The 27,161-nt window shown below is 30.3% G+C and overlaps 3 protein-coding genes across 3 annotated transcripts; 2 read left to right on the top strand and 1 right to left on the bottom strand.

Moving 5' to 3' along the window:
- Nucleotides 1-699: 699 nt before the first annotated feature.
- Nucleotides 700-9,401, bottom strand: LOC126839255 (putative sodium-dependent multivitamin transporter). Its single transcript, XM_050574441.1, has 9 exons — nucleotides 9,064-9,401; nucleotides 7,722-7,943; nucleotides 7,417-7,641; nucleotides 5,756-5,871; nucleotides 4,395-4,637; nucleotides 4,109-4,283; nucleotides 3,242-3,454; nucleotides 2,635-2,795; nucleotides 700-2,228 (listed from the first exon to the last, which is right to left on the bottom strand). Exons 1-9 carry the CDS (start codon nucleotides 9,169-9,171, stop codon nucleotides 1,967-1,969), a joined length of 1,725 nt encoding a protein of 574 aa, XP_050430398.1. The 5' UTR covers nucleotides 9,172-9,401; the 3' UTR covers nucleotides 700-1,966.
- LOC126839256 (uncharacterized) lies at nucleotides 7,446-16,612 on the top strand. Its single transcript, XM_050574443.1, has 5 exons — nucleotides 7,446-7,906; nucleotides 14,663-14,730; nucleotides 14,952-15,056; nucleotides 15,572-15,752; nucleotides 15,834-16,612. The coding sequence occupies exons 1-5, from the start codon at nucleotides 7,861-7,863 to the stop codon at nucleotides 16,013-16,015; spliced, it is 582 nt and encodes a 193-aa protein (XP_050430400.1). The 5' UTR covers nucleotides 7,446-7,860; the 3' UTR covers nucleotides 16,016-16,612.
- Nucleotides 16,613-23,733: 7,121 nt separating this feature from the next.
- LOC126837976 (uncharacterized) lies at nucleotides 23,734-25,685 on the top strand. The gene is made up of 5 exons (XM_050572021.1): nucleotides 23,734-23,825; nucleotides 24,677-24,839; nucleotides 24,935-25,035; nucleotides 25,234-25,414; nucleotides 25,513-25,685. The coding sequence occupies exons 1-5, from the start codon at nucleotides 23,781-23,783 to the stop codon at nucleotides 25,683-25,685; spliced, it is 663 nt and encodes a 220-aa protein (XP_050427978.1). The 5' UTR covers nucleotides 23,734-23,780.
- The last annotated feature ends 1,476 nt before the right edge of the window (nucleotides 25,686-27,161 follow it).

Genomic DNA, 27,161 nt, shown 5'->3' with positions numbered 1-27,161 from the left:
TGTATTTTACTTATATATATATAATAAAATTATACGTTGTGTAAATGTCGCAATAACTATAATAATTATAAGTGGTTAGAAAATAATGGTATGTGTAATACTTTAATTAAAAAAAAAAAAAAAAACCTAAATTATAGAATAGATTAAATTAAACAATAAATAGGATTATTTAAACGGAGCTTCGAGTATTTTCATCAACTGATTCTACATTGTAATATTGACATTGGCGTAAAATAGCATTTAAATAATATATATATATTTATATATATATTGTGATAAAAAAATATTATTTCTTTATATCATTTATTATTTAGATACTATCTAGTGTTATTGTTGTTTTATTGGGTTTTTAGTAGATATACAATTTTGTTAGCTTTCTTTTGTTATTAAATATTTTTAATTGAAATGTATTACCGTAGTCAATAATAAACAAGATAACTTACTTTTTAATTTTTGTTATTATTATTAGAAAATGTTCTTTTTTATGTTGATTGTTAAATAAATTATATTACATAAATAGTTCATCGGTTAAAAAGAAAACTGTTTTAAATAACATTTTGTTGTTAAGATATTTTATATTTAGGTTGGTACGATCCGACACTTACAATATTATTATATATTATTTAAACATACTGTAATAGTTTAATAAGTGCATGCGTAAGTGCGAATAATAATAATAATAATATACCTATTACTTATGTATACAGTATTTAATGTAATATTATATCCATTTGGAAACATTATTATACATATAATAACGATCAATACCTACTTATAATAATAATTGTTTTAATAAAAATAATATATTATTGACATAAACAAATTTCGAGTTGTGTTTATACAATAACAGATTGAACGACTAAAGATAAATTTCAAGTTATTTAAGATTTAAATACAATAAACATGGTATTATTACCTAGTATACTAAAAAAAAAAAAATAATAATAATATAAGGACGTTTAAGTACATTTATGGACAATTATACACATAACACTAAAAACCCCATAAGGGTAAATAAATACAATGGTGTAGAAACTAACAGTTTTGTGATAAACACAAGAAATTTACCTACATCTACAATTATTGACGTTATTAAAAATGTTTTTATTTATTTTTAGTATCAAAACAACAAAAATACTACTTTAGGTCATTGTGAAAATTATATAAGTTCAACCAAAAGTATGAGATTGGTCCATTTAGACCCGAGTATTATACTTATAATATATAATTTCATATAAGCAGTGGCGCAAGTAGGGGGGAGGGTTTGTACATCATGTGGAGTAATGAGTGTAGACTATCTATTTAGAGTAATCTGTAATTCTGTAACATAACATTCTATAATATCGTGTTGCCCTAGAACATTAAATATATTTTTAAAACCCCTTCCAGGGGTCACAACTCCCCCCTCCGGTTGCGCCACTGCATATAATTAAACTTTAAGAAACATAAAATATGATATTACGTTATAGACGGTTTCATGAATACTATGATGTTGTTTACAATTGAAAAATATGTATTTAAAGTACATTATCAATAAAGATTTTATCGAGAACCACTCAATATCTCATTGGGTTTAATAATTAATTACATTTTTTTTTTTCATAGTGTTTTTATACAAATGTGATCTCAATTGTGAACAATTTAGATCATATTGTTTAAAAAACACTATGTACAAAAAAAAAAAAATATATCTTATTATAAACTCTATGCCATATTGTGTAGTTCACGTTAAAATGTGATCACCTGTACTGATATAATACTAGGTATATTATTGAAGTGAAAGGTTTTGGCGATTGGAGTTCACACAACTTGTAAAACACCTGTTGCCAACTGCTGGTGACTAGTGCGGTACGATTGCACTTTTCCAAGGTATATATGTACAGGTACCTTATAAGGTAAGTTTATGTTGGTAATGTAATTTCACACGAAACGATTTCCCATTGTCGGTGGGGCCACTGCAAGACGTTCACATTTCAAACGTCTCGATTTTGTTGGAAAACGACACCGACCTGGTGGTTTTCGCTTTTCTTTTGTGCTCGACCCCGTTGGCTTTTATCAACCGGTCGGACACCAAAGACGAGAACAGAATGGGTTGGAGATCTTTGACGTCGGGCTCGAAGAACAGACTGGCCATCAACGCCACCGCCGCCGTGGTGAAAAACCCCATAACGATATAGTACATGTAGCTTATCTTGTATATGTACAAATAATCACTTTGATCGGCGACCCTGCGAAAATAACAGTGAAATTACAAGTGGTTTGCTTAATTCCAGACGTTTTGGACCAAAGCAAAACCCCCTACAAAGTTTCGACTTTACCATCTTAGCCTTACACTCCCAACTACTTGGCGCTGGCCACCCCAGCTACTAACCTCTCTTTCCCTCTACACATCAACTCTCACTGTCTCTGCCTCGTCTCTCCTCATACAACGACCCAACCATCTCAACTTGTTCTCTCTCGTTTTTCCCACGACCTATGCAACTCTATTCATTTCTTATTCTGTCCTCCCTAGTCGCTCCACTCGTCCATCTTATCATGTTCATCTCCGCTACACTCATTTTCTGTTCGGTTATCTTGTCTTCTGACAACTATCGATGCAAAAACTTGCAACTAATTAAATATGTAAATGCCTACATTGGCGAATCCGTGGACGGAAAATTGTGGTAATCGTTATAAGCAATGGCACTCGTGCATCCATTGGTGTAAGTCGGCAAGTTTTCAATTGGCGGCTTCGGACCGCCCAATCCGATGATGAACAGCAACACGAGACCCACCGACAAGCCAATCAACGATCCCTGCAAACGTTGGAGACACCGTAAGTTATTTTTGAACACATGTTTTGTGTAAACGTTATACATATATATTAGAATGTGTCTAAAAAAGTATTTGTTTTACCTACCTCACCCTTTCCTCAACCCTCCTACCATCAATCAAAAGTAGCCTATTCAAATAAGAATTCAGATTCCTGCTTAAATCCAAGTACGTGCTCGTGAATTATACCTGTGACTTTGGTCAAGAAGGGCCATTGTCACTTTCTGCTTGGAAAATGAGCTTTAGGTTTTAATTTTACATAAAGTACTATAAGTTTTCACACGCTCTTAAAAACTATTACTTTTTAAATAATAAACTTACAACTATGATTTTTGTTGGACTGGATTGAGCGTAGGCATTCTAAAATTTCAGATTAGCCCTTTTAGACCCAAGACACAGTTTATTAATTTATTTTTTGTCTTCATATTACCTTTTGGTTAACGTACGGCACGAGTATGCCGAGCGTGAACACGGCCAGTATTGGTCCGCCGATAATGCCGAATATTGTCATGGAAGCTTGCAACAAAGGGCCAACGAAATGCGCACAGAAGCCCAGCAGTATTGTTATGACGCCGTAAAAGACCACTAACGCCTTGAGACAATACACTCGCTTTTGATCGGTCATCTTGCCGTTTGCAAAAGGCTGAAACGATCAAAAAAACATAGCGATAATAATTATCGTCAGAGTCAAAGCTAAACCGAACCAACACAACATCCAAATAGCCTTCCTTTTTCTCCATTAATGCACACCTGTACTAGTAAATTTACACGAAAGTCGTACATCTATTATCAAATCTAGTCCTGATCAAATTGGGCTATCTTTGGAGCTATTCACAAAGTGCTAACAATTTTTACTTACCACTCATAATTAGACACCGGATAAGTTACACAGATGATGGTAGCTAGGATTTTTGACTTTGTTAATATGTATATATTCTATGTCAGGTACTAAAGAAAAATTTGTCCGTCACAGAGATAAGAGATGAAATATTAGAGATACGAGATTAGAGATAAAATGTGTACCGTGGTTGCGGACTCGTACGCAAGCTGTTGTAAAGGGATGGGGTTGGGGATGGGGATGGGAATGGGGACGGAAATGGAAATGGAGTTGGAGTTTCATTTCTTTATACGTCTGCTACGGTGTTTCTGGTTCTGACCAGTTGACTTAAATGAATGGTTAAATTGATTAAAGATAAAAATTCAAAGTATTCACACTACAAGCGGATACACAGACACATGTATATGTTGTAATGTTAGAGATCTATATCATATTTTTTACTCTATGGTACAAACTCACAGCTATGTAATCTTCTAGGGTGACAGCGGCCAGCGAGTTCAACGCAGCGGACACTGAACACAACGCAGACGAGCACACTCCGGCCAAGAAGAGTCCTGTTAATCCAGGAATAGATCCCATGGTGTCGAGTACAAACAACGACATCAGCTGGTCGCCGGTCGTTATCCTGTGTGTTCTGCAACGGCACAATCGTTACCTATCAATAACCGCAAGAAATAATCGGATAACGTGTAAAATGCACTTCACATGGCTGCAATAGAGTGATGAACGATTGTGTTTTTATTACTTAATCGGATCACAGTGCCGGTACATGGCGAATATGGCCAGCCCCGAAAAGCACATGGACAGAGAGAGGAATGCGGTGATCGGCCAACTGAACCAAAGCGTCTTGACCGCCGTTTGGTAATTCTTCATGGTCAAGTAACGTTGGATTTGTACCTGGTTGGTAGCATACACCGAGACATAAGTGAACATTCCGCCTATGAACAAGCTCCACCACGAGTGCCTGACCGTCGGGTCTAACTGAAAACTACATTAATAATTTTCGATGAGCCAAAGAACGTGTGATGTTTAAGGTTAATAGCTCAAGTACCTTGAACTATGATTTAAGGACTCGTTTGATTTTAAACAAACTACAAATGTTAAAAGCTAATTTTTAATAAAAATAATACATAAATTTACCATTTGAATACACTAGCCAAAAGCATTATACAATTTACACCTTAGTGCTACACCTATGAAGTCATAAAAAGAGTTTCGGTCAAGATACAGCATTTTTTAAATAATATTACATAACACACAATACTACATTTGATTTAGGTATTAATTATTATATACCCTGCTTACCAGCGACTGAGTTATATAAAGTGACAGACCGAAAAATATCAAATTTACAAATCTACAAAGGTATTTTCAATAAACGTTACCCTAATTCATTTTTTTGTCACACTTTTTTACACCAGCCAATAATTATAGTATAGCGTCTCATTATGCAAAAAAAAAAATTAAATATGGTTTTTCTTTATTTATATAAATCTCTAGAATTTATCTTTATAAACAAGGTAAGTAAAGACCATTAAACTATTATAATACTGTTTATGGAAAAAAGTGTTTTTAATTAATAAATCTGCGGATATTGTGCATAAAGTTTTAAAACCCCTTAGTCTTTTTATGGAGAATATAAATTATAATCTTGCTTTTACATTAAAATTGATTTTGCGCATTATACAATTTAGTAATTTAGATTATCTGGATTTATTCTTAATTTTCAACCATTATAAACTTATTCCTTACGGCTTGCAGCTTAAACTATTCTCACAGTCATTTCTATAAAATAAATTACAAATTTTCCCATCAAAATACTTATACCAAAAGGCTTTGGAATTTTTATCACTAAATCGCTAAATTTCCACAATAAACAGAGGAGAGCTTTATCTGCGGTTAAGCGTTACTACATTTTCCATAACTACATTCATTTTTAATAGTTCATTGAAAATACAAAAAAAAAACTATGCTTTAAAAATTCACAGAAAAAAAATCAATTGATCTATCGAGAAATTGTCACGCTTAAGCATAGATAATAATATTCTCCTTTTATTATTCTATGGAAATTTTGTAATTTTTTTTAAATTGTTCAATTTGATTTACTTGTCAAATTCGATACGGCCATAATGATTAGCAATGTTCCAAATTTCCGTTACTCCGCCTACTTCCACAGCTGCGACGATGATAACAGCAAAAATAGTTCCAAACATGAGTATAGACTAAAACATAAAATATAGTTGTTTAATTTAATTATTTTTCATAAGAGATGGGCAAAATAAGAACTCTGTGTACATTAAAAATCGTTCCTTTAACGATCAAATAAAATGTGGAAACAAATTTATACTTTTGTTGGCGCCATGTTTAATCGAGGCTTGTAAAATTAAAAAAAAAAAACAAGAAAAACTATTATTGATCACCATGTATGTATACGAATCACAATCTAAACACATTAAAAAAAAATTACTTATAAATCATTGCGATTTAATAACATTGGTTTAGCTTAATAAAAAAAAAGATATATAATTAATTGTAAAATTGCTTTTGAGTATAATTATTATTTTTTTTTAGCAACAAAGTAGAATTTAATGTTATTAATATAAGTAACAAATATTTTGATGACATTATAATTTATACTAAAACCCATTTAAACTGTTTTGCTTTTTAACAAGCGGTTTGCCTAACCGTTTTGTCAATCAAACGGTGCTTTACTGTTTTTAAGCTATTAAGTCGTTATGAAAGATAATTAAATAGGCATTTAATGAATTTCTAACCGCTTGGAATTATTTGATGTATTATTAAGTTTCAAAACGTTTTAATCGCTTCGTATAAAAGTAGTAGTAAACCGTATACTTAATTAGTTCATATGTAAAAACATAATAATATTTTGACAATTATTATTGCTTTATTTTCATAAAACGTTGAAAATTATTATTATCCTTCCTAATACCGAGTACTATCATTAAAATGAGAGTTGTGCAAATTCGAATAACACGTTATTCGATGGAAAACATTACTAGATTGAAAAATTATTTGAATAATTAATTTTGAAATTATCAGGATAAAAAACTTTTTTCCTATATATTATATTGGCTTTATATTATATTTTATAAACGTAGTAGGTGTATAATAAATATTTACGAAATATTGTTTTAAACAAATAATTACTTATAAAAAGCACTTTCAAAATATCTGAATAATTGATTTTGAATTTATTCGAATACATATTTGTTTGAATAGTTTCAAAAAGAATTAAACAAATAATTTTTCATTCGAATAAAATATTATTTGAAAAATTATGTTTGGAATTATTCGAATAAAAAATGATTTTTATACAATTATTTTTGAAATTATTCGAATAACTTTTAATCGAATGAAATATTATTCGAAAAATTACGTTTGGAATTATTCGAATAAAAAATTATTTGTATAATTATTTTTGAAATTATTCGAATAACTTTTAATCGAATAATGTGTTATCTAGATGTTTATTCAGAAAACGTTTTATTCGAATGATGCACAACTCTGATTTCAACAAGACTTAAAATTGAATAAACCTAGAAAAACTTCCTTAAAATTTAGAACACTACATTCTAACCCTACATGTCGATATTGTTATGTGTGCAAACAATATTGTTTTTAAATAGTTACAACGGTTTTCTCAGAGATGGCGATACCGTTACCGGTAAAGAAAGCCTTGGTTTTTAAGTCGAGGCCTACTGCGATAAACATAAAAAAAAATGTGTTATTATACTTGACCCGACTACCTGAAAAAGATCAGTAACGATCACGGCCTTGATGCCGCCAACCGACGAGTAAAACGTGCAAACGGCACCGACCACCGCCATGGACAGGGCCTGAGGTACGCTTGTAATCGCTTCCACGGCAAGAGCAGCAGCATACAGTGCCAATGCAGTGCGCAAGACTGTTTGCAAGCTGAATGCCAACGACGTCGTTATTCTGACCGCCTTTCCGAAACGTTCTTCTAAATACTAAAACGTGTGTTTTTTTAAAAAGTTAATTACAATAGAATTTCATTTTGTAAGACGGTCGTGTGGAAAACGGTGATAACCTGATAAATGGACAGATATCCCAGTTTGTAAAAAACGGGCAAAAACAAATAGGCCACGATAGGTGTGCCCAGGATGTTGGACGCGTTGATGACCATGAACTGGGTTCCTCGCATGTAGTTCTCAGCGCTCAGTCCAAACATGGAAGTGGCGCACATAAAGCTCACCATCAATGAGAAACCCACTGGTATGATTGATAAATTTTTGTCGCCCAACACATACTCCTAAAAAAGTCGGACCAAGTTGCAAACGTGACGTTACATTCGTACTGGGTTCGCTAAAGTTTTAAGTTCGCCGAGATTTTAACAGATTAACTGCCTTAACAGCTCAAACCCAAGACACCCTCGTGGCACGACGCCACGTTACACTTGGAATTTCGTGCCTATTCATATTTTAGTATAGCCTTATTGGCAGACATTCTGGACAGGTGGTGCTATTCCTTAGAAAAAGCCATACGGTTTCCCTAACCTCACCCCCTCCCCCGGTTACAAAAACAATGAGTATATTTGTTAAAAAAAAAACAATTAAAAATATTATATGCTCGTATCGAAAATTAAGCAAAAACTCTATGAAAAAACACAAGTCTGATAATAAATTCAACCCAACTCGAGCTTGTCGGTAGTGCAAATACTCAGTTTGACTATTCGTTGTAACTTTTATATCTAACACTGGATTATGGTTTTAGTAGTAGTAGTATTTTGAAAAACAAACTTATTCGCTGTGATGTAAATCAAATATCGAGCTGTAGAAATTATCAATTCATTTGAATTCCGAATTACAATTAAATGCCTAGACAAATATCTAAAGAAAACCGTGTTATTTAGCTAAATTGATAACAGAAGATGAGACGTTAACTATATTTTTATTATTATTAAATATTAACATATTATGTACAACACCGAGACTTGACAAGATAATTATGAAAATTGGTCGTTACCGAATTATAGGCATAGAAAAAAAAACGAAATTGAAATGTTTTATGTGTAACTTTAGAGTGGTATAACAAAAAAAAATGTAGACACAACAAGGCGGTATAATATTATTATCTCTGCTCGTTGAGTTTTTTTAATTTAATCTCGACAACCTGTATGAATATTTTTTTTTTCGCTATCAACACTCGACTCACGTGTTGTCAGAAATTATTTTAAACATATACAAATATTATGTACCCGGCTAGCTGATAATATATAAAATAATTATGTTTGTTAGGCGGAACAACGCTGAAATTAATAATCGTACCTACCGGCGGTAATTAATCTGTTTGAACCAAGTAGTATTAGATGTGTGAACAAATAACAAAACATTTTATTGATCGAAAAATATAATTATTATCCGTTTACGTACCTGGGTAGTTTTTTGTTTACCGCCGGTGAGTTGATAATACAGCCCGATTAGGACGAACCCGAGAAGAGTAACGCCCAGGACGGCATAGTCGGAAACGGTCAGGGCCATCGATTAAAAAAAAAAAATGGTTATAATAAATAAATGCAAAAATATACAGAGAATACAAAACACGGTATTAGCGCGTTGGCTAATGTACCAACTGTAATATGCAAATTTCAAGAAAAAAAAACAATTATTTGTGTATTCAAAATTTACAAGCAACAGTACAACAACAACATTTTTCACACCAAATCGCACGAGACACACAGCTGTAGCTAACTATTCTAAATTTTCAAATGATAAAGCAATAATAATGCGCTCCTTATCGGATATTTAGAAATAATTATTTTATCGACACACTTGAAACGCGTTTTAAGATAAACAACACACAATGTACATGATGATATTATTGTGTTATCTGTCTTCTCTGGCTTAAACGCGCCACAGCGTTTGTTAAACCTTTTTATAAACAACATCTTGCACCACCGTTACCATTCTAATAGGTACCTAACTCTCTAAATACAATTCACAAGTTACTACTCATAGGACTTACAATAAATATTTGATCGTCACCTAAATATTAAGCGGACAAAATAATATATAACATGTCCGGACTTATTAACAAATGGACTTAAAATCAATTTATAGTCAATAACTTGAAAAACTCTTAACTGCTCTCCTGTAAAGCTAAGTGTTTAGCACTTACAACTTTTGGCTTTAAGCCATTGATATATGTGATCTCTTAAACTCATATTACTCTTTGTACGATAATTCTGTACTTGTAGTCAGAGTTTTGCATCATTCGAATAAAACGTTATCCAAATAATCATTTAGATAACACATTATTCAAGTAAAAGTTATTCGAATAATTTCAGAAATAATTATTCAAATAGTTTCAAACATAAATTATTTAAATATTTAGTAAGTGTTTTTTTTAAGTTATTATTTTTTTTAAATATATTTCGTATAAATATTATATAATATACTATAATTTTACAAAATATATATAAAACCAGTATATACAGTTTTTTATTCGAATAATTTCCAAAATAATTATTCGAACAAATTGTGTAAAAAATATCAACGTCATATTAAGCAGCTTATAATACCTTATTATAATGTTATCGTTGAAGTTTTTATTATTTTCTACTGCATAATAGTTAATACCATACGGATTTTAATTTACCAACGCGAATATTAAAAAAAAAAAATTTAAACAATAAACATACAGATATATAACCAGTATATATTACTTCAGTTGTTAGATAACACTAGTTTTGAAGAACTCCATTTTTATACATGTTTGAAAGCTTGCCATTCGTTTTAATATCATATTGGCGGTAGTTACGTCTAACATAATTTTACGGTTTCTCTCTCTTACATAATGATTTAATTAAGTAATTATTATTACACTCGTATGGTGTTGTTCTGCTTCAAACATTTTCCATCTTCTCTACTCGGGCGCCACTTTGTAAACTGCTAAAGCTATTATTCTCAAATGTATTCCTCTCTAAGTCCCCCCGTCTAATTACTTTGCGTTATGTAATTTTGCGTCACTCGGCTGCATTTATAACAAATTGCGGTGACGTAATCGCATTATTAAGCTCGGCCAAAGGATTACCGGCATTTTTTAATGGTCGCAGAACGGTAACTGATGGCAAACCTAATCGATGAGCCTCCTAAATCGTTCGCGAAATGCTCGGGCCATTGCGTCCAATAATTATTTCATTTCAATTCGGTATAGGTACATAATTAAAACGTTCGAGTAAACCCCAATATTCTACCTTGTGCCATGTTTTCATTGACCATTGAACACCGGCTAAATAGAGTAGAGGTATTGTCCCCCCAACCGTGGTGTCGGATTGATGGATCGGTCAATAAGGTCAAACGTGCAGATGATAATATACACAGCGACCGCTTGCACGTGGAGAAGTTATTTTCAATGTGACCAAACAGCTCGGATTCAAAGGGTTCGACGGTACAATAATATAGGGTAGACCAAAACTCGAGGACGGTAAAAATGCGTAGAGAAAAAAAAATACCGTAAAAAGTGGAAGCGTTCCGCCGATTTGGAAAAAAATCGACAAACTTACAACAGCAAAAACCAACAAAAGTATCGCATAAATAAATTCCTTTTAGCTGCGCGCAAGTTATTTTTTATTTTGGTATGTTTTTTCGTAGCCACAAAGCGGCGCGGCCAACCCTGTACGCCTGCTATACCCTCGCCGATTTCGCGATTGTAGTGTGTATGTGTTATTTCGAATAGGATAAGGTCGTGCCCTGGAAAAGTTTGATCAATTACCCTCTCGGTGGCCGCATGGCCTAGTTATACTCAATATTGTGGTTCAATCGAACATTGGCTCTTTTTTTTTTCACACGATAAAAGCAAGTTTACAACTGTTTTTTTTTATGAAGTACCGACTAAAATTATGACAAAATCTATATTGATTTATAACCCAATGCCATCGTCGAGTAAAGAAATCATGTTACAGAGTTGTGCACCATTCGAATAAAACGTTAACTGAATAATCTGGATAACACATTATTCGATTAAAAGTTTTTCGAATAATTTCAAAAACAATTATACAAATAATTTGTTATTCAAATAATTCCAAACATAATTATTCGAGTAATATTATATTCGAATAATTTTTAAACAGTTAGTCAAAAAAATTGAAAAACTTTAAACTGCTCACCTGTAAAACTAAGTGTTTGGGACTTATAACTTTTGACCTTTAAGCCATTTGATATATACTCATAAACTTTATTAATTCATGTTATTGTATTTACAAGAATTCTGTACTTGTGGTCAGAGTTGTGCATCATAAACGTCATCTAAGTAATCATCTAGATAAATCATTATTCGAGTAGAAGTTATTCGAATAATTTCCAAAATAATTATTTATTCGAATAATTTTTTAACAACATATTCAAGTAGTTTGTAAGTGTTTTTTTAATTAATTATATTTTAAAACATTATTTTATATAATTGTAATATTATATACTACATTTACAAAATAAATAAAACCAGTACACATTTATAGATATATATATATATATATATAAGAAAACAGTTTTTATTCTAATTAATAGTAAACAAATTATTCGAATAAAAAATGATTCCAATAAGTTGTGAAATAATTATAAGAATAAGAATTTGTTCAATTCTGGTTACTATACTGTAATGTGTGAGATATTTTAAGATTAGAAAACGGTTAAAATGAGCTTTTTAATCATACAAATGTATGTGTTCCGTGTAAACAGTAACGATTAAATATTTTTTTATTCAATCAGTGGTAAGTAAAACAATTGTGTTAATCGCACAGGGTCAGGTTTGATCTGTTTGATTACAGACACATCTATCTAGTACGTATAGTCATGCACGAATACACCTAAGCACTATTTTTAAATCCTCATCGTAGCACGTAATGACAGCCGTATGTACCCACGTGTTCGCTGCCACACCTTCGTATCATTTATCATGTGCATTGACTTGTAAGGGTGTGAAAATTCAGCTTTGCGAAAGCCGGTTAGATGCGAGTAATGAAAATACAGATTGTTTTTACTAAACAGCCGGATATTAATTCTCGAAAAAAAAAAACTATAAATGTCTACACGTTTGCCCTTTTTGACTAATCCATCAATAACAATTTGTAATAAACGATTCTAAGTAACCGCATGACTCTCTTAAGTATATCTACTTGTACACACAACTAAAGGGCATACAAAAGAAATGTTAAGAAAAATCAAGATTACTTTCAAAATCTCTATCGGGTGCAAATGAAGTGAGGCACGACAGGAACAAGTAGGTACTCCATCGGTTAGCTTTAGCTTTAATACATTTATTTTAAATTATATGTTTTTTTTGAATAAAGGACCTTTGTTGGAAATTGTCAATGTTGGAATATATATAAGTTGGATAACAATACTTAATATTGTACTTTTACTATTAGGTTGGTTGCGATTGGGGTTGATTGTTTTTTCTGTAATAATTTGTTGTCGTTGTTACCCCCTTTATGATAACCAAAGATATAATGCAAATATACTTCAGGTGCTTGTTGACCAACAAACTTACAACCGTCAAAGTGTAATTTTCCCCTTTAGTTTGGTTTTTATTCAATAAAAAAGAAAACCGTATATAAAACTATAGACCCATTTTTAGAAAAAAAATCTTTAGAATACTAAAGAAAAATAATTGTTTTCCCACACAAGTCAAAACTTAACAATAGCTATAATCAATCATGGTCCTTTTATAGGCTTTTAAAAAACGTGTCTTAAAAGTGTACAAAGTTAAGCATAATTAAAAAAAGAAACCTAGTATATTATCTTGTGTGTTATTTAAATGAACATATGTCTACACATTACTTGAAAGGAACAGATTTAAGTGTATAGTCATTTTCTGAATATTTTCAACGGGATTTATGTTTAGTATATTTTGTATTGTAAAATATAATCAAATGATATAGCGAGGTAGAAATAAAAACATATTAACACATCTGTGTATACAAATCCTAAAAAGGTATATTATGTGATTCGAGAATATTGCCAACTTATGATATATTACTAGCATAACCATCGATTTTCTAAGCTATTATAATAAGTGCTCACACAAAAAAAGTACCCAAATTCGAGCGAAATGATGTTATTAGTTGAAAATTATTGCAGAAAATGTGTATTTGGGGTCGGATTGGCACAACCACCAAAAAATGAGTAAAAAACCCTAATAATTTGGTTAGACTAATAATAGTAATTATCAGTTATTGTTTTTTGTTGTTGATGACCAGCCATACTTTGCACGAAAAACTACTCTTTAAAATATTTATGTTATTTGTATTTTTATTAATATATAAATATAATTAATATTTGATATTTATAATACGATAAGATGTTAAGAAAAACCATATGGAATAATAATTTATATAATTGTTAACAAAAATGATGCGCTATTGTTTCCAATTGTATACATTATTTCTTAAAAAAATTACCTATTTTGTAATATATTACAACTTCGTAGAATGACAAGGTTAGACACAATAATTATCCAGGAAGATCTTTTAAGCGGGATTTTCCCAATTTTAAAAATGATAAAAGTATAGCACTAGATGCTAATGTATGTCAATAGATAACCGATATTCATCTACACAATTGAAATACATATGGGAACCCAGAGATTCATAGTCTTGATAATTATATGCAACGCTATTGCAATACACAATTTCTAACCTCTTTTCTATAAAATTATAAAAAAAAAAAACACTTCACACATCTTCGTCAAAGGCATCGATATGTTTGTATGGTTTTAATACTGCAAATATACTTGTGTAATTATTTATAAAGTTGTGCAAATATGCAATTAAATAATAATGCTACACCTAAAAAGTTTAATAGCAATTATTTTTTATATAATTATGCACTGACAGCATTTTTTTTTTTTGTCAATTCTATATTCAAAGGCGGTAAAAATCATTCGTTTTGTCTCGCAGTTTAACTCTAGTTTATACTTGATTGGATAGTACAATGTTTTTAAAGTTCTCTTTTCTGTTACTATTTTTTATCCTAGCGGCTAGCTGTATGGATCCGGACTACCCCGAAGCTTCAAATTCAGCCGAAGATAAAAGTGAAGCTAAAGTAATACATACTATTATTTTAAATCTATTAGATTGTTGTCAATATTTTGCTGAATTTTTTATAATATAAAGGTTAAAGTTTTTCATAATAGCCATTCTTATCTAGAAAACTATAATTGTCTTAGCTATTTACTTACAAATAAAATTCTTGTCATAAATATTTATAATTAAAAAGAATCTTTTAATTTTAATGTTGAACAATTGTGTTGATATTGCTATTAGGATTTTATCCTAGCGGCTAGCTGTATGGATTCGGACCAACCTGAAGCTTCATGTTCTGCTAGTTTTGCTGCATCAAGTTCTGCTGATCCTGAACAGAAATCTAAGGTAGTTCATAGGATTTTTTTAAAACTATTAGGTTTTGTCAATATTTTGCTAAATAATAGAATGGTTAGTGTTTTCCTAAATAGCCATTCTTATCTAGGAAACTATTATTATCATATTAGCTTAAAGGCTTACAAATAAAATTCTTGTAATACACATTTATAATCGAAATAACTTTTTAGTATTGTTTGTCAAATAATTGTTTAAATATTGTTATAGCAGATTATAGTTAGAATCATAACTCAATCATTTTATTAAAATGTATTCAATATGATAAATGTTTTACTTAAAACTTTTTTTAGTCTAAAAATATATACATTTTACTATTTTATAAATTGGTAAATATCAAGTTCTTTCACTCATTGATTAATAATTAATTATTGGTGTCCGTTAATGCAAACAACACAAACAATATCTTCTAAATAAAATAATTTTTTTTTTTTAATTTAAAATATAAGACTTGTGTTTAATCGGATTTTTTTATGGAATTAAACTTTGTACTGATAAACAATTTTTAGATTATAGAAGATGTGTTCATGGATTGTACAAATTGGATTAGCACCCAACACAAAAATAACCTACCGGTTGATAGGATTACAACGCTTCAATTTTGCATCTACATGGGAGACACCCCAAAAGACTATGAAATCGTCAAGGAGTACTTACAGAGACACTTGGATCAGTCATTGGAACACATGTGTAAACATTAACTACACACGTTACATAGAATTTAATTATATTTTTTCACCTTTGAAATTTTGATTTTGTTTTTCGTTTAAGACTACATAGATTTACAAGCGTTTGGTGAACTTTTCGAAAATCATTGCGGCTATTACGGCTTATCCGTTGAAGAATGCGCTGTACAAAGGAAAGCCGCAACAGTAGTAATGATAGAAGAAGAGAAAAAAAAATGGCTGGCATATCGGAAACAGATGTATCTGGAAAGCAAATTAGCCGACTGAATAGTAGAAAAAAATTAATGTATTATATAAGAAAAATAAAAATGACTATAATTTTATTAGTAATTTAAAATAGGGCAAATTTGAGTAGCTTTTCACTAAGTATAGCATTATTAAGTAGTACTTGAAGGAGTATTAGCTTTATAGCAAAGAATTATAATAAAAAATTGTGTTTTAATAATATTAAACGAAAATTAAACATCCTTTTAGAGAGACATCGAGTAAATACCAATTTTCGAACCTTTTTTAAAATTACAACAATTATTTAAAAAAACAAAACAAATATCACTCTTTTTTACAAACTTTAGATATAATACAATATTTTTTATATAACAACATAGCTCTACTCAACTGTAACGACTAACCCCATACAGAGTTTTTTCTTATACATAGTAATCACAAGAAAGCTTGCTATTATTTTTGCAATTTATATATTATAGAAATCAATACTATTCAATAAATATACAATAAGAGAAGTCAACTAGAATTCACTATTTTTTTTATAAATTATACAATCGAACAGTTCAACAAAACGGAACCGCCAATGACCATTTAAAAAAATTAAAATTGATTGTGTTAGTCGGTAGTCCACACTCCACTGTCCATCATTTTGGAATTATTTAATAATTGTTCCCTTTGCTTTAAATACCTAAATTATTTGGTTGTCGTATAAACTTATTTTTTACTTATTCACAGCCATATTTTATACATAATAGATAAATTGATGTACAGTCATGTTGTTTTGAGATAACCATAAAAGGTACAAATCCATATATTGATATTTTTTTTTTTTTAATGGGTACCTAACCAAATAGTCATCTTAATAAATGAAAATAATTTCACAACGAGCACAACTAAATGATTGGTTGAATTTATTCAAAATAACTGATCAGGTGAGAGTTGCCAGTAAACCGATTAAGACCAAATATTAAAAAACATTTGACCACAACATAAAATTAAGACTACACTATCATCATATATCGCAAGGAGATTATAGATCAGAAATAATAATTATTCAAGAGCCAGCAGACTAAAGCATGTTGCATGTATTATCACTTCAAGCCTAAGTAGACTGTAACTATTTTCGTTGTACAATAACAGGGTAGCCTAAAAAATGTATAATGAATAGTTATTTTCTATCCACAGCTTCCCAACGAACCGTTTGTTTGAAAATGAGTATGTTACTATCAAAGAAAATAATTTATTCCTGAACGCCTTTAACCTTCCCGGCTGTGCATCGGTGGTTTTTTTTTTAAATTAAAACAAATATGTAAGTTTTGATTAAACGGTAAGACCGTAGAAAAATGAGTTTTTGCAAAGTATAAACACTTACAGTGCTATTAAGGCATTTGCAAGGTAAACGTTGTATACATAAAGTAACATATTATATTCAATTTGTACACGTTGTTTTTATAGAAAATGCACCTCGCACAAATAAACTAGAGTACAATCTGCGCTTAGACTATCCGACACGCACACTTTATTTGCCCATAAGACACATTGGTTAATGTAATGTACTTACACTTGAAAATATGCACGAAAAACAATAGTTATTGTTCAGTATGTATAAACTAGATATTTATCGTAAAATTATTTCTTACCTAAGACTAGAGCATTTTTTGGCACACATAAAATTATATTTCCTTTTAAAATAAAAACGATTTTCATAGTCACCGTCCGTCAATGTAATATTTATGACTCAAAAATATAATATAAGAGAAAACGACTTATGTCTTTTAATGAAAATAAATTATATTTTATAATAATTATGGCTGTACTATAAATACATATAGTATAGCAACTTATAAGAGAATTGTCTGATAAAATACAGACCATCAGCCAACGATGAGACATTTTCATGGTTATTTAAGGGAAAGATTGAATTCAGCTGACAGGAAGAATTGGTTGTGTGACGGGCTGGTCCTAGTGGCCGAAAACACCCAAGAAGCTAAACTACGATAATAAAAACCATTAAAAGTAAATAATTGTTTTGGCAATATTGTTTTTTCGTGCTGACCTCAATGGTGTTTTAAAAATATTTTTCTGGTCGCGTTTGCTTGTCGAGTTACACACAAAACAACTACATAGAACGTGCAAAATCAAATATTATCCTTTTAGGAAATAAACTTCTTTACAATGTTTTTCTTAATGCGATATGAGTACGGTTACTTATTAAGTGATAAAATAATACAAGAAGTATTTAAAAAAATAATTTATCCGGGACAAGTTTGAATTATGTCATTTTGTTAATAGGTAATCTTCCTGTTTTGTTGAGTATATTATATTTGCACGTCGATAAGTTATAATTTGGTTTGAATTTAAAATTAAATCCACTCGCTTTATTTTACCGGCGTCCAAGACTGATATGAGCAAACTCTGCACTATATTATACTGGAGCTGTGTACACTATCAATCAACCCATGCACCGCCGGACATCTATACAATGTAAATAGCAATATACATAATGTATATCATATTAAAATTTAGCGACATTCCATTTCTATTACCCTGCTTAAAACTACACGTGTTATACAATTATTGTAATAATTATTAAATTAAACCATGGCTAGTGCATTAAGAACCTAGTTGGTGTAGATCCGCTCATTCAAGATGCAATCATCCAGCGAAGATGTAGTTGCTTAGATGTCTATAACAATTAATATTAAAAACAAAAGATGGGAAAGATGACCCACTAGAGGGACACCAGACGATACAGGAATATAAAACTTGTTAATCACTAATTACAAATGTTTATTTGGAATTTAACAGCGTCAAAAATCATTATATTCAGAAAACGTTTATATTGTCTAGACGACTAACGTGTATCTTCGAAACCAAGTTGATCTGAACCACTTGTTGACCCCTGGTTGATTTCATCAATGTAATCTATGAGCGACCGAATGACGCCGAAATCAACTCCGGTGAATACAAATTTCAGATAGTCTATGAAAGCGTTTGCGGAAATCTCAGAACTTATTTCCACCAGTTCGCCATTGGCCAGTAACAGGTCTCGCGAAAAACTTTCTCTTGTCGCCTGGTCCAAGACCATCGGTTCGGTCGCATTGCACTGTATCGAGTTGCCGCTAATCTGCAGTATTACTTTTAAATCGCCTATCACGTTTGCTACCGTTGTCTTTTGGTCGGCGAGCGTGTCGAGAGCTTCTAGCAAATCCTTCATTTGAGGATCGTTTTCGATGCGTAACACAAGTCCGAACTGCCGTAGCAACTCGTGCCATCGTTGTGCGTATTGCGAACAAACGGGCGAATCGCTTTCTACTTGTTCGATGTGCAACAGGTGTTTCCACGTGAGCCGGAAAAAAACGATTTTGAAAAAATCAAAATGCACCGTGTAAAACGATTTGATGTTTCCCAGGTTATCGGTGTCCCATGCCAGTTTGGCCGCATTCTTCCAGGCCGCCCTGAGCGTTTTATTGGTGACGGTCAAATTCACTTCCATGTCGTACCAAGTCTCCAGTACATATTTCACGTTGTGATCGACCCAGAATCGTTTCAAGAACAGATTTTTCATTAGCAACGACGCGGTCCACGCCTTGGTCATCCGGTACCGGTTTCGGTCCATTGATTTCATTATTTCTTTGGCGTAACTCCGAAACTCCAGGTTATTCTTCCTGGCCATGTCTTTTATTCCAGAGAAGTCGGGCTTAGGATTTCCCGCGAGCCACCGGTGGCACCAATCGTCCAGTTCATAAAACAGACAACCGGTATCGTCCCAGTCGGACTTCAGTTTTTCGGTAACATAAATATGTATTTCGAAAATTCTTTTCGCGAGGTCCAAAGCCGTGTGTTCCTTATCTACTTCCTTGTGATAGTAACCTCTAAACATTCCCGTGTACAAGTGTAACGTCCACAACGAGCCAATTTGCACATCTGGTAAATCGTACAACATAGATATCATTTGCCTACCGTTGTTCCAAGTAAGTATGCCCACAAGTGTACACGGTTCAACCGTCGTCATTGAAAACGCCAGCAAGGCCAATCGCATATGGGCAAGTCCGTAATGCAAACATTTACATTTTACTTGTACATAGTCCTCGGTGTAAGAGTTTTCAGACGTTGAGTCGGTTTTCTCTGATGGTTCGGGTCGACACATTATCAGTGGTACCGGCAAACTGATCAAGACGATCGATAATAGTAATTTTAATTGCGGCATTTTATAGACAATTATGTGTTTGAAAAAAAAAAACAGAAACACGGGTTATATTGCTTTGGATTGTTCGCGATTTAGATACACGGCTATTGAACAAAAACGTATAATCTTTTATGCAGTGCTGTTATTTTCTATAATACACATACCGTATGTGTGGATAAACAATAACGGTTTTACACATTTTAGTAGATATTTATTTATTTAATCGGCTTAACGCCCGTGTTGTTGTTTAAATAACCAGTGTTAGTGTTGTCGAAGAATTAAAATAATACAGCAAAATATAATGCGTGGTTTTATGGTCGTAGACTATGTTAAACAAAATCTAACCAAATATTTCCAAAATTTTAAAATTAATAGAATACACATCTTAACAGTAGTTAATAGTTGTCTTTTTCAAAATACACAAAATACGAGTAGACATTTGTTACTTTGTTGTATGGTCTCATACATAATATGGTCTAAAATATGGGCGAAGGGAAGAGAGAACTCAAAAGAAAAGCTTTATGCTGTTCTTATCTCGTTTAAGTTCACATCTAGAAAGGCCTTGTCTCATTTATAAACTAGCCAAATGTTAAGCAATAAAAATACAAAAGCAGTGTTGCTCGTGAAATTAGGAGTATAGTGAGGTTATGGACTAAGAGACAGACTTGGCCACAATGTAGATAATATCACACTACTTTGATAGGCATACTCTTAATTTATCATTTGACAATAGGGTTGCTGTGAAATTAAACTAATAACTTGGTTTAATCATAAACAAGACTGTTTGACAATTAAAAATGATAAAAATTAAATAAAGCTCTCAAAAAACAAACTACGCATTCATTTAAATAAGCAAAGCAATGTTTTTAAAATCTATCGAGACATGCAAATTACACTAAATGATATATACAACAAACATTTTATAATATACTTATATACTAATAAATTTATCTAAAAATGTTTTGAATTGTTTTAAGTCTATGAATTGTGGTTGATATTGATTAACAAGGAACTATTTGTTATTTGTATTTAGTTACAAATGAAAAAGTTAGCTGTTGGTTTTAACTTGTAAGCCAATTGTTATTTAAACTGAAATAGTATGTGCTAAAGTATGTTAAGTATTCAAATGGTTTATATTATGTTACATAATACCTAAGCATCTTTATGTATTGATTTTAACTTTTAAGTTGTATACAAATTAAGTAAAAAATCAATATTGTTGTTTTATATTAATTAACTTCTTTGGCGATGTATGTTTTTTTTAAACAAAATATATGTTATTGTTACTTGTAAAAGTAAGGGAAATGATCTAAGAGTTTTTATGGTATTTAATTATTGAATTACTTCATTTACTATCCAACAAATTATACAAAAAATGTAGTTTTTATAATAGCGATGCTATTGGTTTTACAATGATGTGGGCTTTTTTTTGTGCCTGTATACACTGTAACTTCTTAAATACTGGATACTTAATTAATAATTTCTCTTATCTTCGTAAAATTGTATATACTGGCTTGTAGATTTTCCTTTATTTGGTATTATCAATGTGTCGAAACTATATTTATATGTGAATTTTACTGTGGTAATGCAACCACTGGGCTTGTACTCATAACAATAAATAAAAAATAAAAATAATTATATATAATATTTTTATAGTTGTTAAATGTATTTTTGTGTTCATATAAATTGTTTTGAGTTGTGTTTTATTATCATTTGTTTTGTATTGAGTTAGTTAAGAGATGGTCCAGTTAAATGCTGGAGGTGGGGTAAGAGGTTAGAGACATTTTTTTGGTTTTTTAATTTTTTTTTTACATAATATGTTATAGGTATACAGGGTGATCCACTTAACGTGAACCACTTAATATCTCATAGGGCTTAATAAGGAATTAAAATTTAATTTTTCATATTGTTTTTGTACAATGTGATCTCAATTTTTTTCAACATTTTTTGTTTTTTTCCCCCTTCCAACTTAGATTTTTGATAGCAACTTTTGAAACTTAAATGGTGACGTATATATTTTATTAACTTTTTAAATTGAAAATAGTGTATTAAATCTTTTGACTGGTCAATAACCAGTTTCGGATAATTATTTTTAAAGTTATAAGAGTTTTAAAGTTAGGATGGGAGGAGAAGTGCGGTTGGGATATGCGCGCAGATAAAAATAATACTACACTCCACCTTTCCTACTGCCCTAAACTTGAAACCTCAATAACTTCAAAAATAATTATCCAAAACTGGTTATTGACCAGTAAAAATGTTTAATACATTATTTCCAATTAAAAAAGTTAATAAAATATATACGTTACCGTTTAAATTTAAAGAGTTGCTATCAAAAAAACTAAGTTGGGAGGGGGGTAAAAACAAAAAAAATTGAGAAAAATTGAGATCACATTGTATAAAAACAATATGAAAAGTTAAATTTTAATTCCTTATTAAACCCTATGAGATATTGAGTGGTTCACGATAAGTGGATCACCCTATATGGTAGACCAATATTCAGACTGAATTCATAATTACCTAAAAACGAATAAAAAAAAGCCCAACAATTAGTTTTACCTAAAGGTATTAATAATAATTATAGTAGTAGTTATATTTTGTTCATGCCGAATATTATTAAATGAATGTTAAAAATGTTATCAAATTTTTAAATATAATTAATAAATGTACTACTATCTCAAATTTTGTTTAGCATTATATTTTTATACTTGTTAGAAAACCTTTTTTTCAAAACAATTTTTTTTTTTGTCACGCGGGTAAAATAATTTTATATTTATGCGTAGACCCAAGTGTTATAATTTTCATGGGTGAACATAGTTGATACAAAAGATATTAAATTAAAAAAAAAAAAAACGTGTACATGTTACAAGTAAGGTACATATAATAAGTGTCTGTGTACTATAAACGGGATTTATGTAAAGTTGAAATTATTTTGCATTGTAAAAAATCAAATTATATTGCGCAGTAGAAATAAAAACATTTGTGTGTACAAATCCTAATGGATGTATCCTTAAATATTGTAAAAAATAATAACAAACCCCTAAAAAAAATCTCGACCAACAAAATAATTATACTTAAGTACATAAATAGACGAGCAGAATGACAAGCTTAGACAAACTAAGGAATGATTATCTTGGAAGACCTATTAAGCGGGATTTGCCAAAATTTAAAAAATGAAAAAGTATAGCACTAGAAACAAATATATGATCACAATTATTGGTAGCTGATATTTTTCTACGCATTTTACATACATATTTCTTACAATTTCTTAAATATTTTCTGTAAATTAAAAAAAAAAAAACACACACTTCTTTGTTAAAGACATCGATATGTTTTTATTGTTTTATACTAGAAATATATTTGTGTAATTATTTGTATAGTTGTGCACACATGCAACTTAAATAATAATGCCAAATATGAAAAATGTAATAGCAATTCTTTTTCATATAATTTCGTACTTGCAGCATTTTTTTTGCAAATCTATACAAAACAGGCATTCAAAGGCGGTAAAAATCGTTCGTTTTGACTCGCAGTTTAACTACAGTTTATACTTCATTCGATAATACAATGTTTTTTAAGTTCACTATTCTGTTACCAACTTTTATCCTAGCGGCTAGCTGTATGAATCCGGACGAACCTGAAGCTTTAAGTTCAGCTGATGCTGAGGTAACTCATATGATTATTTAAAAACTGTTGTCAATATTTTGCTGAAATTTTCATAGTATAAAAGTTAAAGCTTTCCAAAATAGCCATTTTAATCTAGAAAACTATTGTTATTTTAGCTTAAAGACTTGCAAATACAATTCTTGTCATAATTATTTATATATTTCAAATAAGTTTTTAATACTGCTTGTTAAAAATCGGGTTTTATATTATTATAGTAAATTAAAGTTGAAAACGTCACTTTATCATTTGATTTAAATTTAATAAATCTGATAAATATTTTACTTAAAATTTTGTTTAGCCCAAAAAATGTATACATTTTACTATTTTGGAAATAATAAAATATTAAGTTCTATCACTCATTGATTTAATAATTAATATTTGGTTTTTATAAATCCGATCAAAATAATGAATAGCTTCTAAATAAAGTACAACTTTTTCTAATTAAAAAAATAAGAATTGTGTTACATAGAAAATAATGAAATAATGTCTAGATTAATTTTTATATAATTTATTATTTGGTCATTAAAACATTAAAGCGTATAATGATAGTTTTTTTTCAACAGCTAAAATATATTTGTGTTATATTATAGCAATCAATAAAATAACGTTTAAATTCATTTTAATTTTTTAGTTTGACTAATAAAACATTAAGGCTTGTAATAATGTGACATGTACTTAGCATACCCAAGTCACTACAACTAAAATGTTTTTTGCTAAATTAATTTCAAAACAATAACCATTTTATAAATTTTATTTATATAATTATCTTAATAAAATGTACCTTATATTATTTAAATTTTATAATTGGATTTTTTATGAAATTGTACATTGTATTGATAAAAAATGTTTAGGTTATAAAAGATTCATTCAATGATTGTTTAAAATGGATCGCCGACCAAGGGTACGAAAATAATGATATTAGAATGGGTCATTGTACTATGTATGCGAGTCAAACTACGGATGATTTTAAAATCACGAACGATTACTTAATTGAGAATGCAAACGTAAAATTTGGTAAACATTAACTATCAAGTTTAGGACAGAAGGAAGCTCTCTCCCTCTCATTCTATAACTCTCAAGTTTCTTCTTTTTTTTTTTTTTTGTTTTAGAACCTGCAAGTTTAGAACAATATACTAAAATTTTAAAATACCATTGCGACAAAAAAGGAATATCCGCACAAGAATGCGCTCATGACTGGAACGAAGATAGGGTTAAGATTAATGCTTTTAATAATAATTGTTTTTTTTTACAGCTCAAGTATATTTGTGTTATATTATAACATATTGTTAGTGTTGTATTGTTTTTGAAATTTATTTTTAAAAAAAATTACAACCATTTTTTAGGTTTAATTTAATTATAAGCGATTATTTTTTTGGAATTAAACTTTGTATTGATAAACAACTTTCAGACTATAGAAGATTCGTTCAATGACTGTATGAAATGGATCAACGCCATATCCGACGATTGTTTATTTAATAGTATTACAACGCATCAATTTTGCTTGTACATGGGTGGAACCCCAAACGATTTTAATATCGTGTATAAGTATATTGCCGACCACTTTGTGAAGCAATCGATGGAAAACTTATGTAAACATTAACTACACACGTTACAAATTATAATAATAATGAAATATAATTTATAGTTAATTTCAAAATGTTTGTTTTGTTTTTTTTGTACTTATTAGATTGGATAGATATACAAGCGTTTAGCGTGCTTTTTAAAAACCATTGCAACAACTATGACATATACGTCAAAGAATACGCTATACAAAGGAAAGACGCTACAGCAATAAGAATAAAAGAAGAGATACAAAAGGAGGATGCCTTTGGGGAATGGCTAGGACGGGAATTAAATTAACCTGACTGGATTGTCTAATAACAGCATGTTAATAATATAACATAATTTTTAATATAATAAAAATATAATAATATATCTAGTGGTTATGTAATTTTTTTTTTTTAAATCTTTATTTAAAAAAAAATATTTAAAAATACATGTTTCATACCTAAAACAAATCTAAGGTATAAAAGATATCTATTTAATAAAATAGTTCAAAAAGAGAGAGAGAGTTTTGAAGAGTTTTATACGGCGTTACAATAACAAATTAAGAAATGTGATTACGGTGCATTAAATGATGATCTACTCACAGGTAGAATTGTGTTAGGAATTTATGACGATAAGATAAGAGTAAAATTGTTAGATGTTGAAAATTTATAATTAGATAAAGTGGTTCAAATGTGCAAAAATGCAGAACAGTGTTCAAAAGAACTCCAATAACTTAAGCAGAGTGAAAAAGAAGTTGATGTTTTAAGACAACTAAAATTTGCAAAGATGATGTACATGGGTAATACAGAAAAAGGTATGATAAGTCAGAAGAATAGTGTAAGAGAGAAGTACGACTGCTCACGGTGTGGAACACAACATGAATTTCAAAAATGTCCAACATTTAACAAAGAATGGGAAGTTTAAAACTACAACCAGGCATTTAGATGCATGTGGACTTCGACTAAATAAAGATAAATGTAAATTTGCAGTTGAAGATGTAACATTTTTAGGTCATATTATTTTAAAACATGGAATCAAAGCAGATCCAGATAAGATATCAACCATACAAAGGTTAAATAAAAAAAACTACAAAGAATAATTGGATTTGTTTATTATTTAGCAAAGTATATTATAAAGAATTATTCAAAATTAACCGAGTCTCTAAGAGTTCTACTAGGTATTGGCATCTGACATATTTTACTTTAAAATTAATCAATTTATTTTCGTTGAGGATAGTTATTCTGGTCTTTTTGAAATTGAAAAGCTGAATAAGGGAACTTCAGGAAAGTTAATTCTATTCTAAGTTATTTACCACTCATGGTAATCCAGATGTACTATTCAGTGATAACGGTACTCAGTATACAGCTCAAACTTTTAAAAAATTCACTAAAGATTGGGATTTTGAACTGAAAACAAGTAATCCTTGTTATCCTAGGTCTAATGGACTAGCTGAACGCTTTGTTGGAATAGTAAAACATATTTTAACCAAATGTGTAAAACATAATACTGATGTACATCTTGCTTTATTAAACTACCGCAATACGTCTCAAACTGCAAAATTAAAATCTCCAAACCAACGTTAAATGAGTAGAAAAACTAGTTCTTAAGAAAAAAAAAACCGTCTATAAGTCGGGTTGACATGAATTTCTTAAGACCTTGAATTTGTTGGCGTATTTCACACGTGTAAAAAAAAAATTGTGTGTTTTAATTTATATAAGCAGTGGAAATGGAAACGCATATCAAGTCACTCAAGTGTTTTACTATAGTACAAAGAAATTGTGTTTTCGA

Source organism: Adelges cooleyi, unplaced genomic scaffold (genome assembly GCF_023614345.1).
Source record: "Adelges cooleyi isolate 19-005CV unplaced genomic scaffold, UGA_ACOO_1.1 ACOO_flye_CR_arks_rails_tigmint_CR_PRNA_30, whole genome shotgun sequence".
In the NCBI taxonomy this organism is placed as follows: domain Eukaryota; kingdom Metazoa; phylum Arthropoda; class Insecta; order Hemiptera; family Adelgidae; genus Adelges; species Adelges cooleyi.
Note: the sequence above shows the minus strand (reverse complement) of the source record. Positions and strands in the feature narration are given on the sequence as shown.